At 43.8% G+C, this 18,524-nt stretch overlaps 2 protein-coding genes across 3 annotated transcripts; one reads left to right on the top strand and one right to left on the bottom strand.

Annotated features, from left to right (window-relative positions):
- Window positions 1–2,168: 2,168 nt before the first annotated feature.
- Window positions 2,169–10,385, top strand: LOC106654205 (patatin-like phospholipase domain-containing protein 2). The gene is made up of 8 exons (XM_014373967.2): window positions 2,169–2,679; window positions 6,436–6,548; window positions 6,862–7,652; window positions 8,172–8,329; window positions 8,498–8,579; window positions 8,754–8,871; window positions 8,967–9,129; window positions 9,222–10,385. Exons 1-8 carry the CDS (start codon window positions 2,520–2,522, stop codon window positions 9,389–9,391), a joined length of 1,755 nt encoding a protein of 584 aa, XP_014229453.1. The 5' UTR covers window positions 2,169–2,519; the 3' UTR covers window positions 9,392–10,385.
- Window positions 10,386–10,459: 74 nt separating this feature from the next.
- On the bottom strand, window positions 10,460–18,279 carry LOC106654203 (ras guanine nucleotide exchange factor R). 2 transcript variants are annotated; one of them, XM_014373966.2, is made up of 14 exons: window positions 16,085–18,279; window positions 15,790–16,014; window positions 15,586–15,704; window positions 14,504–15,394; window positions 14,205–14,412; window positions 14,094–14,138; window positions 13,445–14,017; window positions 13,173–13,380; window positions 12,310–13,097; window positions 12,143–12,233; window positions 11,995–12,074; window positions 11,734–11,914; window positions 11,437–11,639; window positions 10,460–11,347 (listed from the first exon to the last, which is right to left on the bottom strand). In XM_014373966.2, the coding sequence occupies exons 1-14, from the start codon at window positions 16,130–16,132 to the stop codon at window positions 11,225–11,227; spliced, it is 3,783 nt and encodes a 1,260-aa protein (XP_014229452.1). In that variant the 5' UTR covers window positions 16,133–18,279; the 3' UTR covers window positions 10,460–11,224. The 2 variants fall into 2 exon arrangements, with proteins under 2 accessions (XP_014229452.1, XP_014229451.1); XM_014373965.2 differs by having other exon boundaries at window positions 11,734–11,923; window positions 16,085–18,278.
- Between the last annotated feature and the right edge of the window lie 245 nt (window positions 18,280–18,524).

Here is an 18,524-nt window from a genome sequence, read left to right as displayed (position 1 = left end):
CTGTTTTTCAGCTTACGCTATCTCTCTCGGGCTATTATTATTGAGAGAGCCAATTTTGGCATTATAAGAGGCAACTTCCGGAGTTGCATGGGAATCTTGACTTGGATTACGGAATTATTAATACAAATGTCGGACGGAAATAGCAACGAACGGGGCGAGACGATAAAAATTTCGCGCGAGGGACGCGCGCGCCTATTTTTCGACGACCAATCGCGGCTTTTTTTTGGCACGCAGCTGTCCTTACGACTGAGAACGCCCCTGCATTAGGGTGCATTGCGTTCAGTGTGTCATGTGTGTTCAGAGATAATTTTCAGAGCAGAGTTGAAATTTGGATGCGTTCATAAGTTTGAAATTCGATTTTATAGTCACTCGAACGAAATTGCGTATACTATTTTAAGACGGAGTCAAAGCAATACCGTGAATTTCTTTTAATTTTGACGATCTTCGTTTCTCTCTACGGGTCAATTCTAAAGATAAAAATTGCGCAACAAAGGCGCCTCGATAATCAGGAGCGCACGACCGAATAAAAAGGTGTTGTTTTTTTTGTTGTATTTTTCGTATTCGCGCACGTCCGACCGAGAAAAAAATGTTCAAGGTCTTCGCGTAGAGCTATTAATATCACTGAAAAAAGCTTTCTACGATCAGGAGCGCATGACAAAAAAAGAGATAAGCCGCGTAGGTGCCTCGCGCTGCGAATATTTATAAATCCGTATACGCAGGCATACACCTACCTACCTACCTTTCCCCCCTGATTTTTGATGTATTGCTATCTCGAAAAATTTCGAGGGGGACACACGATCGCGCGACATTTGGTATATATTGGTATAGGTGCGCAGCGCGCGGCGGAAGTCGGAGTCGTGTTCAGCGAGGTTAAAAATGTTATTACGCTCATTATCGTAAATTGATTATCCTATAGACATTTTGAAACAATTGTCAAAATTGATATCGGTACAGTTGATGCGGATATAATCGAGAGACATCGTGTTATTAGATCTCGACTCGTTCATCACGGGTAATAAATAAATGATGAGATAAAAACTTAATTAATTAACATTTATTTATTTGATTTGTCAAATTTACATTTACTCTAAATTGAAATTATACGATGACATGAATGAAAATTACCCATGATAAATCTGAATCATGCAGTAGAATCCGGAAGATCACACCATTCACACGGACGATCATGCCATTAGCAACTACACATTTATCGAACGTAGCATATGTAATTTTTGTTTAAAATTTCGATGGACTTTATGTTTCCTTTTTTTTCAGTATAAAAAATTAATTTTTTAGCAAATTGAAAAGAAAAAACGATTCAAAGTTTTTTTTAAAATAGAGTCAATTAGTAGATGTTTAGTTATTAGGAAGTTCCAGGGTTGAAATCGTAGTAGATGATACGAAAGAATTTTCACACATATTTCACGAGGGTCGCATGTCCCCACGAGGGTTCCAACATCAATCATATTTGTACATATGGCTTTCGTATTCCAAAAATATCTAATTCATCGCCCTATCCCTTTTTTCCTCATGATTTCTTGGTTTGCGAAAGCTTTTATTTCAGATAAAAGTACTTATGAACGAGCTTTTATAAAAAAAAAAAAATAATAATAATAATAATAAATTTCGAGCTTGAAGATCGTTTTTGAAAAAAAAAAAATACCTTTTCCACCGTTCATGTTCTCCTGAACGTCGCACTGTCATTTCGACTATTTTGCGCGTATGTATCGCGCGATAAAAATACATGTGTACCGGATACAAGCTGTCAAACGAATAAAATAGCCAATGAGATAGCGAAAACGTGTTTACTCTCAAGCCGCTCTTCGACAATTATCTTCGTTCAACTATCGATTTCGAAAGCGGATCGATTGTTTTCTGCGTAAAACGCCGATGATTTTTGCTCGTGAAAAACCCAAAATTTATAAATCGTTCGAATCGCGTGACGCGTGCATCAACAAGTGTGTGCCGCCGCTGCGCAAAAAGGTGTCGCGTCCATTCGTTGCAGAAAGAGCCGAAACAGCAGACGTCACGACAAAAGTCACACAACCAGTCGGCGTATGTGTGCGAGAATAGATAACAAGCGCGGCGGATACAACGAGTCGTATGCTGATCGGACGAGTAGTAGGGGGCAGTAGTCGGAGTCGCGACGCACACAGTCGCACGCACACAAACCGTCCAACGCCGAACAGAGTGGTGTCACGGCAATAACACAACAATCAACACGCAGAAGCTACTCTACACGGAGCGCGTAGCATAGCAGCGAGCAGTAGACCAGAACTCGTACTGCAGTTAAGACGTAGAAATATAACTCAGCTCCGCGCGCTCGCGATATACATTATACAATTGCAGCTGACTATTTTTGTAATTTATTTGTTAGTCGATTCAACGCACAGCTGTTTGATCAATCGTACACGTATTTATAATAAAAGTTTTAACAAAGACCGAACGAGAGTTGGAAAAGAAGAGCATCAGTTTATAGAGAGAGAGAGGAAGCGGCTGCCGCTCGTCTATTATCCAGGATGAATCTGTCGTTCGCTGGCTGCGGCTTCCTCGGCATCTATCACGTCGGCGTGGCCGTGTGCTTCAAGAGGTACGCGCCGCATCTGCTGCTGGACAAGATCAGCGGTGCCTCGGCCGGGGCCATAGCCGCCTGCTGCCTGCTCTGCGATTTGCCAATTGGTTCGTATACCACTACTACATCAAACACTCCAGTATCTACAAAATATCGGCTATTAATTTTCGTTAAATTCGCGTACATCGCTCGATATCGATACGAAGATAGTGCCGTGGTATTGTTTTGTTTACGCACGCTGTCGTCAGCGGCGGCGGGGAAAAAAACACACGGAACGCGCGACTTTTTTCCTCGGCTGTCATTGGTCGGAAGTCGAGCTTCTCCACGTGTGAATGTCATCCGTATAGTTCGTTCGTTATATAGCGAGTGTGTTTTCAAGCTATATTATAAGAGAGAGAAAATACGTGCGTTCCGTCCGTCCGTCCGCTCGTCTCTCTTTCTTTCTCTCTCTCTCTCTCTCTGCTTTGCTCTGCTATAATACGAGCATTTAAATATGTAGGTCAACGAACGTGTGTGTACACTTATAACTCGTGTTTACAAGAGCAGCATCGCGTTATAAAATATCGTATATTTTCTCCTTTTAATAACGTTTTATAATGTAGAGACTCGCGAGCAACATGTATACCAGAGCACGTCGATGTGCCGATTCTGCATAATGCGAGATGACGGATTATATACGCATGTGTAAAAAGTGTCGCGTGTCGCGTCGTATGTAATTGCGCGTATCTTTCGCGCGCCTCTTTTATTTTTCTTCGAAACTCTCATTTTTTTTTTACCTACTCTCGTCTCGTTCTGTTTATTTATTTCATCGACTCACGCGGTAAATATTTCAGGAAAAAAAAGTGCGAGCTCGCGCGCGAAAGAAACACGGGGGGTAGATAATAAACTGCGCGCGTTACAGAACGCGGCAAAAACTCGCGCGCGCGAGCGCTCTTGAAACAAAGACATCTGCAATCGGCAACACATTTGTGTTTTATAATAAATATACGCTGGAATAGATTTTTAATGAGCCTCTAGTCCCTTATCTATGCGTTATTATACTGCCGATTGAAGCGACGATACATCTCTATGTGTAAAAAAAAAGTATAGTTGAAAAACGACGCAGCTGCATACGATACGTGAATCACTCGACGCGAGATAGATTCGATGAAAATTACGCGTTTTATATGCCTCTACATTATGAATCGCATGCCTTCCGCGCGTTTCAATTGTGATGCGCCAATATATGTATTATCCTATACTTGTTTACCCGAAACGCGATCAACGAGCGAGTTCATTATTAATATACGCGCGCGTAGTAGTATTGTTTACCGATAAGCCCGCGCGCGACGAGTTGTGCGTTGTTACGACACGTTTTTCTCTCTCTCTAGGCGTAATAAACGTGCCTGCGCGGCGATGCACACGACGACGTCGACGATGTTGACGATATTTACTGCGATCGAAACGAGGCGCGCGAGTGAATTTCGGCTTATCGACGACACTTTTTTACAATTGTATTAAATCTAAACTGCACATAAGCGGCGAGAAGTTCAGGGCCAGCGCGAGCCAGTGCGACAGATTGATAAGGCCGCAGCAGCGCAAGCGAGCAAAGAAACATGTGACGACTTGATCGTCGGCGTGTCTGCTGCTGCATTATATTATACAAATGCTAAACTCGTGCCGCAGATTTAAACGTTTAAAGACCGCGAGAATCGAGCGCAAAAACGAGTTTCGTCCGTTTAAGACTCGCTAAATGTTGGCGATAAAACGCGAACTGGTATTATTAGTATGTCATTCTCGCACAATGTACATAGAAACGGCTGATAATAGGTAGTGTATTGGTTTTAATATCGAGAGACCACCAGCCGGTGGTTTTCCTTTTCGCGCATTTTTACGCATCTATATTTAGACTACTCTTTCGCATTCACGAACTTGTTGCTCTAAACTCGCGTTGACGCACGTACTTTAATATCGTATATATATACGAGGATAGAGAGAGAGTGAAAGAGCTTAGGAATATAGACACACACAAAGCTATGCAAAAAGATAAAAGCCTCGAGAGATAGATAACGCTGCGCCGAGAGCTGCATTTGTATACATATAAAAATAATACAAATAAATTCTTGTTTTGTTACGAAAAAAAAGAGGGAAAGGAGCGAGAGAAAGAGGAAAACATCGTGCATAATAGAGTCAGTGGTTGTTACGATGGCAAAATACGAAAGCGCAATCGATGTATCAATAAAGCACGTGCGAGCTTTGTCGATTCGTCGCCGCTCGACGTTTATAATTGTGATGCGTGTGTATGTGATAATTAGCTTCTCTCCGCAACGATCCGTGAACTATTTCAGTTCTGCGCTTCGACATTATTTATAATTTATATTATTATTTCACTCTCTCGCTCGTGCTAATGCTATGCTACTGTATTATACCGCTTGCTCCACACAGCACACATACACACGCGCATATGACGTACGAAAAGCTCATTTATAAAAGCGTTATACAACTATCCTCCCCGCGATATAATTATTATTAACTGCCTGCGCGCGCGCGCGAGCCGCTGATATTTCTTGGAATGCGATTTTTAGCTCGAAAAAGAGATGCGGCTCGCGGCACGATTTAAAAGGACCCCGAGAGCAGCGATTGACATCAATCACGCACACTATAGTTGCAATATTTAAAAGAATCGCGCAATGCGATAAGTATCGTTATTACCACACACATACACGGACGAACGATTTATAATATAATATATATTTTATTTTATACATCGGTGTATACCGATTTTATTATGCAGTTGAAAACCTCCGATCGATTTCGCGGCGAAAAATCGATCGCGACGCCGGATAAAACTCCGCGTGCTTCTTCTTCTTGTCAAAATTTATAACGTATGCGAAAGAAAAAAAGAAATTGACGTTTCGCGGGCGCAATTAAGCGCTCAATGAACGATAACGCGGCGCGCGCGCAAGCAAGATATACGATGCACATTTTAACTTTATAATAATGTATGTGTGTATTTTTTATGATAATGGACGATGATGATGATGCCAATTATTGCTACCGAGCTGCTATCGGATTTAATACGATCGGCAAAACGATATTATAATATTAATATTCATAAAAAAAATTAGAGAGAGAAGAAAATGAATTTTTGATAGATTATGTAAAACCAAGGACAGTTGGGGCACATACATAACGACACTATCGTTCGTTATTGTATTATTGTCAACGCGATTCAGCAGATATATTCTCTCTCGGGCGCGCTCGCGTGCACGCGATCGTGACGCTGTTTTTTTTCTTCTTCTATCTAGATTAAAAATTTGCTGCTTTTATTTAACGCGAGAAACATTGACATTATAACCGATCCGCTCGTTGTTATTTATTGTTATTATTATTATTGTTGTTAAGCGCGTCGTTATAATGCGGCTTTGATGATACGTTCGATATGTACTTTAACATTGCCAAGTTTCGGAAAAATTCGTATATTATAACTTTATATAATTTTATCGGAAGATACAGTCTTTATCCGATTTTTTTTCTCCTTCGCTTTTCTCGTTCTTCTATACGTACGTACCGATCTCTATTCGCAACATGCAGTAACGAGCTAATATCGATCGACGATGATGATGCCAATGTCTAATACGCGCGCACACGACCGTGATGCTTTCGACGGGCTTTTGAAGGGAGTATATAAGCCGCGCGCGAGCGCGGAAAAAAAGCTCAAAACAATCTTGCGCGTTATCGCACGACCTCCTGTAGACTCGAATGAAAATATTCGAAAGAAAGAAAAGAAAAATGCGTAAACATGTATAGGCTCGCGTGCGCGAGCGCAATGAAAAATCGGCAACAGCGGATGAAATGAATTTTTTTTCTTTTGACTCTTTCAGCCGACATGACGAGTCAGCTGCTGCGTCTGGCCAAGGAGGCGAGGACGCGCACCCTGGGCCCGTTCAGTCCGTCCTTGAACGTGCAGCACTTTCTCCTCGACAGTCTACAGAAGGTATGCAGACACATTATTCATTTCTTTTTTGTCGTATTGTAATAATTATAATAAATGCACATGTACATCGATATCGCGAATGAAAAAGCGTGCAATAATAATATATTCCAGCGAGATAAACTCGCGCTTAATAATACCCGCCTTTATCCGAGTTTATATTATATATACTTGGCACATATATAGCGCGAATACAGATCGCTGCTGCGCGAGAGTTCAATGACCTCGAGCGGAGAGCTCGACTCGGGCTTAATAACGTATACATCGTTATTATACATTTTTATTATAAAAAAAAATTGATTATTTTTCGCTACAGCTGCTACCGGACGACGCTCACCTGCGTGTCAGCGGCAAGCTCCACATCTCCCTGACCCGCGTCTACGACGGCAAGAACGTCATCGTCTCGCAGTACAACTCGCGCGAGGACGTCCTCCAGGCCCTCCTCGCCAGCTCCTTCATTCCGCTGTTCTGCGGCCTCCTGCCGCCCCGCTTCCACGGCATACGCTACATGGACGGCGGCTTCTCCGACAATCTGCCCACCCTCGACGAGAACACCATCACCGTCTCGCCCTTCTGCGGCGAGAGCGACATATGTCCGCGCGACCTCAGCAGTCAGCTGTTTCACGTGAATCTGGCCAACACCAGTATCGAGCTGTCGCGCCAGAACATGTATCGCTTCGCGCGCATCCTCTTTCCGCCCGACGCCGAGATACTCTCCAACATGTGCAAGCAGGGCTTCGACGACGCGCTGCGCTTTCTCACGCGCAACAATCTCATCAATTGCAATCGCTGCCTGGCCGTGCAGTCGACCTTCGTCATACCCGAGAGCGTCGATCTCAGCGAGGACAGCACAACGGGCAACAACAAAGACAATAGTAACAACAAATACAGCAACGAACGGGACTGCGACGACTGCAGGATGCATCGGCAGGAGGCACTGGTGGCGAATCTGCCCGAGACCGTGCTCATGCTGTTCCAGGAGGCCATCGACTCGGCCAACAAGGGCCTCGTCAATTGGCTCTTCAAGCATCGCAGCGTCCGGCTGCTGAGCTTGCTCAGTCTGCCCTACACCCTGCCCGCGGACGTCGTCTACGCCACTTTCACCAAGTGAGTTTTGGCGAGCTGCGCAAGCGAGAATACGAGTTTACACGATCGAATAAGATCGGCGCGAACAAAAGATTTAGGCCTCGCGCGCGCGCGCGCGCTTGGGTCAAATAGAAACTCTAATTCTCTTTCTCTCTGGCTCTATCGCTGCTTCTTCGCGTCAGATTAGAAGCTCGCTCGTTCGATATGTATAACGCTCGTTTTATATTTTTCGCAATCTATGTCGATACCGATAACCGGATTGGGGATTGACCATGCGCGCAATTGGTAATATAATGCGTGTAACGAATAATCACGATATAAAGCTCGCTTCAGAAGCTGCTTTCGCGCCTACGCGTATTATATATATTTACGCGAGCGATGTTTTGCCATTCGTGTCAATGTCATTATTATAAAACGTTACACATTTACCCCGAGAGATCTATCTCTCGCGTGTATCATCCTTTATACACGAGATGCTTACGTCTATGACGACGATGATGCCGATGCTGATGATGATGTCTTTGTGTAATGTGGCCGCAGATTCGTGCTGAACGCGCCGAAGCTACAAAAGAGCTTGATGGACATGACGAGATACTTCCTGGAGCAGCTCAGCCTCATCTTTCCGAAGATCAACGTCTATTATCAGCCCATGCCGCAAACTATCAAGTGCCATGTCAACATAATGGATTACGGATCGAGTGAGTTGAGACGATGCCTGCTTTTTTTTTGCTTTCGTATATCATCATCTCCTTCCTCTAGAGCAATATCGAAGATCAGAGATTTCCATATACGCGGTTGACGTTTCGTTATTTTTATTGAGAAAAAGTTTTATTCACGCAAAAATTCTGCGCTGTTTGTTTCCTCAGATATGTACAGCGACGACGAGCCCTTGTTATACAAGCCGCACAAAGCCAATGTTAACGTGACACTGGAATACGACGACAACGCGTGAGTATTTCATCGATAATCTTCTGCTTTTTTTCGCATACTTCCATTTGTTTTTTTGCTCTCGCTGAATATATACGTTGGATATATTGTCATTTGTATCGAACGATTTCTCTCTCTCTCTCTCTCGTTGCGCATACTAAAATAGAAACTCTGCACTATTTTGTTGTACGACAGTAAAACGTGGACGGATTGCGGACAATCGACCAATTGCGTGATCAACGTGTCGAATCTGACGCCCAGCGGCATTGACAATCGTCAAACTGCCAGCGATAACTTTGAAAATATGCTTCAAGTGAGCAATAATAACGATAATTTTCTCGCACTCGATGATTCGAGAAAATGAGTCTTTCTATACTTCGATGGATTATCTTTACCTCTTTCTCGCAGGCGACCGCGGACCGAGAGGCCCTGATGGCCTACTACTACGTCGAGGACGGCAGCAAGGTTCATTTTTCGGAAATCATCGATATCAACGATGACGACGACAACGACAATCGAGACAACCAACAGTTTTCCAGCGAGTCGGAAACGTGGAAAGTTCAAAATAACGGTGAGCGTCGAACGGGGATGGCGTATGATAAAAACACATATTTCCACTCGGAGATTTTCATGCGTCGTCGTTGTTGTTTTTTTCTTTCGCAGATGAGGAACTGAACCGCCTGAACTCGGAAATGTCGTCGACACCGAATTCGATGATCAACAACGAAACCGACGTCTCCACGGAATCCAATCACCAGTGGTATTTCAGTCAACAACAGCCACAATCGTATCAGCAGCAACAGAAACAACAACAGCAAAGCACGCCAGAGTAGTAGATATCAAGCAAATGATTATTGAAATATTTTTCTTACACAATTGTTATTACGCTATTAGAGAGTAAAAAATAAGCGAGCGAGCGATTAGAAGAATCCGCGCGAAGAAGCGATAATATCAAATTTTTTTATTTTTTCGATGCGTCGTCACGCGAAAATGATCGTAGATCATACAGAGCTGGCAAAATACCTAGTTAATTTTTTTTTCTTCCTATTCGCAAGATTTCTCGAGCCTCTGTTCGAGGCAATTTATACACGTAGCAATTTTTCGTTACTCTTAGGCAGTATTTATATTTATTTTTCCGATGTTGATGATAACAACTCGCAGACGTTTAATTTTACGTTTTATTCTAGGTGCGTAAGTTTAGTTTTACTTGATGATTTTTAATTACTTTGCCATGTAGATTGTTTATTCTCGGTACTATCGGCATTTCTCTAGCAAAAATTGATAATAATTAGATGACATTTTTTTTTAATCACATTTTTTTAGTGCAATATATTTTTTTCTCTTCTATGATAATGAAATTTTGGTGCTACTATAGTAAGATGCTCGGCTGCATATGAGTGCATTTCTGATGCGTGACTCATAGCGGCGAAAAATAATTTTATTCTGTTTATAAATTATATATACTAGTCGGTACGAATTGGAGAACCGTCGGTGTTCATCTCTCTTTTCGCGACCCTCACGATTGAAACGACACATTCCAATTAACATTAAGTTGAATGAGATTCACTTAAACGATTGTAACGAAATTGTATATTTTTGATACTGATGAAATTAGTACTTAAACTATTTGAATCGATTCGATATGAAGCTCATCGAAAAAAAGTGAAAACAGAAAGCTTCAGCAAGCAATTCACGTTGCGTTGGAGCGTCCATGTAAATTATTCGCGAAGTGTATCGTTATTTTTTTATAAATCATATTTTTGTACAGTAATCTTGTAGCTAACAAGACAATCTTACAAATAATGAAAACAGTCTGAAACTAGTAAACTCAGTCAGTGATTTAATTTTTCACCTTTACCTTTTTGATAAAGTCATTTATATATAGAATAAAACAACAGCAATTTTAAAAATGGAATATTTATTACGCATTCTTCTCTCCTGAACTTTTTAAATATAAAACAAATTTGTATACGAATTATTTATAATATATGCAAGTAAGTCAGTTTTTGCACTCTTTATCTACAATTAATGAAGAATATCATTTTTCGATCGACCGATCATAATCGTATTTCCTCTTTTTCAAATCATAATTCTTTTATCTTTCTTATACTGTATATATTTATATTCAACGAGAATGACAGAGAAAAAATTCATCCGCCGTCGGTTTTTAATGATTACACACATTCACATGCACTTACAAGAATTTTTACACTTATGAAGTAGTTCACAATATATACTCTCACTTTACACACGCAACATTATATTCAATGTATTTGCTATCTCTTTCTTTGTATCTATCTATCTATTATACATAATCGACATGAAAGAGTTAACTTACAAGTTTTACAAGTTTTACGTATATTTATAATATATTTATATATCATGATACATGCGGAGGAGGACCACTCTCAGACGAGAGTTCATTTTTTTTTAAATATGTGGTTGTTAGTTACTCAATAAACAACGACATATTGAGAGTAAATCTACGAAAAAAATACTTTTTACAAATATCTCAATTCACTTATTCATTTGTGTTCATTCTTTTCTTATAATAGAAGTATTAATCTCGAGGCCATACAGTAACGATGATTAGAAGTCGATGAAGTTGCTACCGATGCAGTAAATGGAATCGACCCTTGGTCAATAGTCTGAGTATCAGCGTGTGCTCAAAGTACATCTTCGGGACCACCGCGCGGTTGTAGCTGAGTACGGGCAGCGTTCGTGATGTTCGCCCCAGCGGCGTTGGCGGCCTTTTGCTGCGCTGCCAAGCATTGCTGTAACTGTTGGAGCTGAAAGTAATGAAAAATAAAGGATAAAAATGTTGAACAACCAATCTAGATCATGGGTAACGAAAGTCAGGCTCAAAAAATTAAACTACCTGCTGTGGCGAGAAACCGGCAACCGCATTTAGCGCCTGCGCCTGTGAATTACATGGATTGATCGATGAAGCTTGTACAGTCCGCGCTTGCAACGATTTTGCAAGTAACGTTTGTTTGGCTGCATTGGCTAATGTCGTTTGAACGGTTGTCGCTGCCCCAACGTTTGCTTGATTCGCCATTACCATTGGTTTCGAGGCCGCCACTACGAGTAAAAATTAAATTAAATTGGATCGTTGAGAAAAATTTTACAAGAGCTTTCGTGCAAAATCAATTTTTCATTATTTTCATCTACATACCCATTATTGGAGTAAGTACTTGTTTGTTGCGAGACAACAGAAGCTGATTCGTCACACCTTTCGACGCGGCAGCTGCAGCCATCGAAATCGGCAGAGTCTTGACTTGATTGACTTGTACTTGACGTCCCATTTGATTGATTCTAGATCTTTGGGCCCCTACAAGTTGTATTGCTTGGCCACCCTGCACATACTTGTAGTATAAGTAAAGTTATTAGCTCATCAAGTGCAAAGTGATCTTGTGATTGTGAAGTAAAAACTTACCTGCGCTAATGCAACCCCGGCATTATTGGTTCGTATAGTCTGTTGGGTTAATCCTTTTACTCCGGAAGGTATAAGTTGTGCTAAAATAGTAAAATTTGTACTTCATACTTTACATTTTGGCCATAAAAAATATCAAGAGTTTACATACCAATTGGTAACGATAAATGAGCATTGGCAGGATTAGCTACGACTATAGTAGGTGCAGCAGCCACAGACGTTGTAGGAACTGAACCAGGCATCTTTAAGAAAAAATTTACAATTCACAATCGCACCGGCAAAAACGTTGTATACCAGTTGAAAAGTGTCGAAACTTACGCTGGACACCGTCGAACATGTGTTGGTGCCGGAAGATATAGGTAACGAAACGATCACACCGGAGGGTGTAACTACGTTACCGGTCGCCGCGGACACATTGAGCGACATGGTGATGGGCTGCGACAACCCAGGAATTGACACTTGCACGTTCTGAAGGCCGTTTATGGAATTCGGTAGACTAGCTAGATTGACGCCTTGCAAATTCACATTAGCCGTTTGCTGCTGCTGGGGCGACGGGCTCTGATGGTGCGTCAGCTGCGGCGACTGCTGGGGCGGCAGCGTGGGCGGCGTCACCGGCGGCGGACTCGTCATCGAGCTCGTCGGCTGGCTCGCCTGGTTTGTGGGCGCAGTGAGGCGCTCGAACAGCGACGACGCGGCAGTGATTCCGGGCACGGACGTGTCGTCGGTTGGCGTGCCGGCCAGCAGCGCCGACAGACCGGGCATCGACAGTCCCAGAGACGAACCCGAGCCGTCCTGCACTCGGGCCAGTCTAACGGCCGATGCCTTTACCGGCTGCTTGACTATTTGATTTGTCGTCAGGGCTGGGCTAAAGCTGACTCGAACCTGCTGTCCAGAGCTGTTTGGCACCGTGATGATATTGCCGTGACTCAGTACCCTCTGGGGTAATGCAGCGGCATTTAGGGCTATCCTCCTTTGCTGCTGTAGTTTTTGATGAGTCAAATTAGCAGGACTGCTGTTTAATAGACTTAAAATTGCTGCGTTGTTGTTAGCTTTCGGCGTTACTTGCGGTGCAACGGTATTCAACGACGCGGCAGCGGCAGCATTCGCTAAAGAATGAAAGCGAGTTCAGTAAAAAAATTACAGAAAGTTTTCAAGCTTTATTACTGATCATAATTACTCACCCGCAGCTTGTTGCTGCTGTTGCTGTTGCTGCTGTTGCTGCTGTTGTTGCTGCTGCTGCTGTTGCTGAGTAAACTGTTGCGCCGAATTCATTAAAGAATTAGCAAGTGCACTGATAGCTAAGTTTGTGGAATTTCTTTGCAGCACGTCATTCGTGTGATTCGAATTGTCAGTCAAGCTGCTCAACGTTCCCGCTTGCAATTGCGCTTGCTAAAATGTAAAAAAAATCGTTGTAAAGACTCGCCGAAAAGTATCGTTTAAATGCTCAACTTACCAAAACAGGTACATTGGTTGTATTATTAGATATTTGTGGCTGTTGCTGAACAGGTTTTTGTTGAAACACAAGAATACCCGGCTGTCCATTACAAACTTGTTGCTGCTGGGCAGCGGCAACTTGCAACTCAGTTTGAACAACGTTAGAAACGTCCAATTGTTGTTGTTGGAGTATGGGTGCAACCCGAGGCACCAATGTCGTTTGTTCTACGATCATTTGCTCCGGTGGTTGTTGTTGCTGTTGCTGTTGGGGGACTATGTTTGCTGTACCCTCTAGAACGTTGATTAGTTGATTTGTTGTTTGTTGCTGTTGCTGTTGTTGTTGCTGCTGCTGCTGTTGCTGTAGTTGCTGCTGAATTTGCTGCTGAACAAGTTGTGTTTGGGGTTGAGCTTGCGGCACTGGTTGTTGCTGCTGTTGCGGCTGCTGCTGCTGTTGCTGTTGCTGAATCTGTTGTTGTTGCTGTGCTTGTACTTGCTGACGAGCAGCCGTTTCCACTGCGACTTTTAGTGAATTAGCTACCTGGCCCGCCAGGTTATTTGGTATTTGACCCGTGAGTTGAGCCCTTTGTAATAACTGCAAACACAACGATCGTAAGTTATCTCAACGAGGTAGTAAATTTTATAGCAAGTTAATAAACCATTAAACTTACTTGCTGCGTCAATCGTTGACTTTGCAATTGTTGAACAAGTTGAGCCTGAAATTTGAATTGATTCAATGATTGGGTTTCTCTCTTAAAAATCTGCAATAATTTTTTGCATACCTTGACTTGCTGCTGAACACGAGCATTCGATGCTTGCTGTTGAGCGAGTTGTGCCTGTGCTCTCTGCATACCGAGGGTACACGAGACGCGAGGCGCTTGACCAGGTACAATGTGCATGATTTTCACTTGCTTTCTTCCTTCTTCCGTGAAGATTTCCGTAAATTGATTTATATACTGATTAGCCTGTGTTCTGGTTCCCAGATGGAATCTGCGAAAAGAAGAAAAACAGCGATGAAGCGAGATGTACTAAAAAAAGCTCGAGCGAGCTTTACAAGCAACGAAAAAAAAAGCACACGCACCTGCACGACGAGCCCTTCTTTTCTCCTTCTCGATAATCAATATCTACGTAGAGTTCGCCAAGGTACTCGGATGTCGAAGGTCTCTGTAGTATGGATAGCTTAATGTGATAAGTACGACCGTTACCTCTGTCCGTCTCGAGGATGTACTCTTCCATGAGCGCGGGCAGACAGTCTCTCGTTTCTTTGGGTGCCTCGTAGGCTTTGGCGTACTTCAGGACGTCCGGCGTCTCGCTGGGCGGCAGAAGCGGCGGCGCCAGCAGCCTCGGCGCCGGACACGCGATGCTCGAGGGCATGATGTGGCCGCGCTTGCTGCGCAGCTTCTGCATGAGATCGGCTATCGTCACGCCCTCGGGCTGCGCGAGCTGCTCGAGTTTCCTCTTGCGATTCACCGAGACCTGGGAGAACTTTCTCGCCTGCCTGACGAGCCTCTGATCGGCGACCAGCGCTTTCGACTGCTTTATCCTGAGGCAGGCCAGCGTCGGTATGGGATTGGGATCCAGAAAGAGGGGTCCCTGCGTGGCGGCCAGCAGTTTGGACTCGAGCTGGAGCCGCTCCTCGTGGCTCCAGTCACCGTCGCTCGTCAGCGCCGCGACGTCGGCGAGCAGGCTCTGCGTGTTGGGCTTGAGCAGCACGTGATGTATCTCCGGCTTCGTGTGCGGATGGACCTTGCGAAAGTCTCGCACCTCGGCGATCACGCAGCCCTCGTAGAAGAGGTGGCCGTGCGATCTCTCGAGCGTCTCCGCCAGCGACGGCGGCAGCTGGCGCGAGTCCAGACAATTCAGTAATTCGCCCTGTTCGTAGCCCATCAGCTGCGTTTCTGCGATGGAGCCCGCGCCGCTGTGACTATTGACACCACCACTGCCGTTCTTGTCGCAGTGATAAGCATTTTTGCTGCAAAAAAACGTTTGTCAATTACTGTTATATCAAGTGTTTACTAGTTGAATGAAAGATGATCGATTACGAGTCAGAGCTTTGATCATTTGTTTTTCTGATTGTAATCAAAAAGTTTATGTACTACATACAATCTAAGACATTAAGTTGCTGATTATTTGATAGAATTGTATAGCAAAACAATGGTTTACCTATTACTCACTGCCAACGAGTAACCCTTATTACCAACATACAGATTTACAATGAGTGTGTGTAAATTTTCATTTTTTACTAATTTTCCTAACAAATTACTGTCATGGTCAAGATTATTCTGAAAAGTGAGAAAGTGATCGATGAAGCTTATATTGTCTCAGGATTCGCTGTTGCTTTCATGAATAATATATATTTTAACCAACCATTATGGAATCCGTCCCATCACCAGATGAGGTCTTTTTTTGTTCTTCCAAAAATAAATTCATGAGCTTCTTATGGATACTCATTTGTTGCTTTTTGGAACTGTGATGACTATTACTACTATGTGTTTTATGCCTACTTATTGAATCTGTAGTTTTACCACCTCCGCTGGCTCCTCCACCAGCATCCACACTCAGAGAGTGCTTTGATATTTGATTTATCATTTCCTAAGAAATAAAAGTTCTCAGATTAAGTACTATCCATCGAATGAAGTTGAAACAAATTGTATCGACTTACTGCTGCTTTATGAAAAGCTTTTTCTAAAGTAATTGCTGGTTCCATCATCACGAATGAACGCACCAGCTTTGTTGACCACTGAGTCTTTTCTGAAGCACTACGGATAGCACAAGCTTCATATTATATTATAGAGTCTTGCAATTTGGGTAAAATTGCCTGCTTATTCACTAAATTCACTACATAATTGCAGATGTGCCTGGTCTCTGGTCATCCAAGAAACAAACAGACTCTGAATCGCTCGCTCCAGTTATGAAGAACTCGCAACGTGCGTACTGCATGAACATCAGATCAGATTCTTGCCAGATGATAAAAGAAAATCACAACACACATCGAATTAAAAAACTTGACGTTTAAAACTCTGGGGTAATTAGCTTGTATCACAATTTGCGAGAACCAAGCACGAAACTCTCAGTGAAGCAAGAACGAACGAACGAACGAACGACGCAGCAGCGAGAGAAGTACCGATACGACGATAACAACAACAACAACAACATCGGAGGGTGACGACTACGACGACGACGACGACGACGACGACGATGGTGTGCTGATGTGGTGGTGGAGGTGGTGGTGCGTATGTAAAAGGCGAGCAAAAAAACGCAGCGCCTGCACTGATTGCGCGTGTTTATTTATTGCAACGCTGCTCTCTGCCGATGATCGCTGAGAAGCAGCAGAAGCAGAAGAACTCGCGGCGATAGGCTTGTAACACTCCTCCGTCGTCGGGCACTACTTCCAATATAGTAGTTAGGTACTGGCAGCAGCGCATATATAACCCTTCTTTGTTGACGTGCACGTTATGTTATGTGTTATGTGCAGCAGTGGCTGCGCTGCTGCTGCTGCTGCTGTGCTTCGTCGTTCGTCGTCGGCTTCGCACGCGAGATAATAACTCGATGACTCTCGCCACGCTTCACATGTACACGTACTCGATCGACTTGCCGCCGACCGCGAACACAGCACCGCGCGACGACGATGGGATAATTGTTGCTCTTCTTCTTCTTCTTCGGCTCAATGGACCGCGGCGACGGCGGGGCCGCAACAATTCTGCATGGTCCGCGCGCGCGAGGCCACTATTATACACACTTGCAAGCGAGAGAGCCCAAGGGTGTGTTGTTGTTGTATATATACAGTCGAGAGAGAGAGAGAGAGAGAGATCCAGCAGCAGAGTCTCGTCAGCGCGAACAGCACGGAGTACTCGAGCCAATGTATAAAGCAGGCAGCAGTAGCAGCAGCAGAGTAGCAGCAGCCAGCAGCAGCGCACAACAGTAGTATATTTACAAATGTGTATACAACACAAGAGTCGGAGAGAGAGAGAGAGAGAGAGAGAGATCACATAAGTCTCTTTTCGAAAAAAGAAAAAAATAAATAACAATATAACTGTCTAGCCGCAACCCGCGCAGTTACGCGGCTATCGATGCGATTCTTGCACTCGATATACGCGCACGGAGCACTAGCAGTAGTAGCACTGGCACACGCACGAATAATTGATGTTTTTATCACTCTGCTTCACGCGCACTCGCACGCACCACGATGTTTAATAATCATACACACAACATCAAACTCGTACTGCTGCAGCAGCAGCAGCAGCAGCCTGAGAGCAGCACTCTTTACACGCGCGGAGGAACATTTCGAGCTCGCGAGCATAACATAGCAGCAGCAAGCAGCAGCTTCAGGCTTCTCTCGCTCGACGACGACGATAGTATAGAACACTCGCTACTATCACTGGGGCACTTGGCTCTGCTGCTCGGCGTAGTTACATTTGCATCGTATAAACTGCACTCCGTGCGATATCGTCCTTTAGCAGCAGCACAGTTGCGTATGTACAGCTGCAGAGCGCGTATTTACGGCAGAAATTCGCGAGAGAGTAACCACGCAAGATATACAGTGTGTAACTTTACTACTCTGCACACAGCTAGCCAAAGCAGAGCAGAGAGCACGAGAGGCTGCTCTGACTCTGTCTCTATACAGTACGATGTAGTAGGTAGTAGTACTGTGATGTGACGGTCGCACCGTCGCGCGGCTGTGCAATGCAGGCACACGACGAATTATTACGTGCGCTTTATAACCTGCAAAAACCCGACTGACTGACTGACTGCTGCTGCTGCCTACTACTACTACTACGACATATATCACTGTATGTAAACTACCTATGTGTATGCTGTATGTACTATAAACTGTACGGGGGCACTCTCTTTTGCGTGGCGCGAGCAGCAGCAGCATACATACCATGTATACCTATCGCTAAACCACGCACGCACTTGCGGGTATAAAGCGCTATCTGTTATGGCTGTTATGCGAATTTCAAAATACGCGCGCGCGGCCGCTTATACGTCTTTATCGCCTATAAGTACGCAATGGAAACGACTGACATCGAGTGCAGCCGTATTCATTTTTTAATCGACGTTTTACACAATTAACGGTATCGATACGTCGTCGCGAGCACAAC

This window comes from Trichogramma pretiosum, unplaced genomic scaffold, assembly GCF_000599845.2.
Source record: "Trichogramma pretiosum strain Unisexual culture from Peru unplaced genomic scaffold, Tpre_2.0 scaffold25, whole genome shotgun sequence".
NCBI classification, from domain to species: domain Eukaryota; kingdom Metazoa; phylum Arthropoda; class Insecta; order Hymenoptera; family Trichogrammatidae; genus Trichogramma; species Trichogramma pretiosum.
Note: the sequence above shows the minus strand (reverse complement) of the source record. Positions and strands in the feature narration are given on the sequence as shown.

Coding starts and splice junctions, on each gene's coding strand:
- LOC106654205 (XM_014373967.2), top strand. CDS start 2,520: ATGAATCTGTCGTTCGCTGGCTGCGGCTTCCTCGGCATCTATCACGTC. Junction 6,549..6,861: donor TCCTCGACAGTCTACAGAAG/GTATGCAGACAC, acceptor TTTTCGCTACAG/CTGCTACCGGACGACGCTCA. Junction 8,580..8,753: donor CTGGAATACGACGACAACGC/GTGAGTATTTCA, acceptor GTTGTACGACAG/TAAAACGTGGACGGATTGCG.
- LOC106654203 (XM_014373965.2), bottom strand. CDS start 16,132: ATGATGGAACCAGCAATTACTTTAGAAAAAGCTTTTCATAAAGCAGCA. Junction 13,098..13,172: donor ACAGCAGCAACAAGCTGCGG/GTGAGTAATTAT, acceptor TTCATTCTTTAG/CGAATGCTGCCGCTGCCGCG. Junction 11,348..11,436: donor CCGGTTTCTCGCCACAGCAG/GTAGTTTAATTT, acceptor CATTACTTTCAG/CTCCAACAGTTACAGCAATG.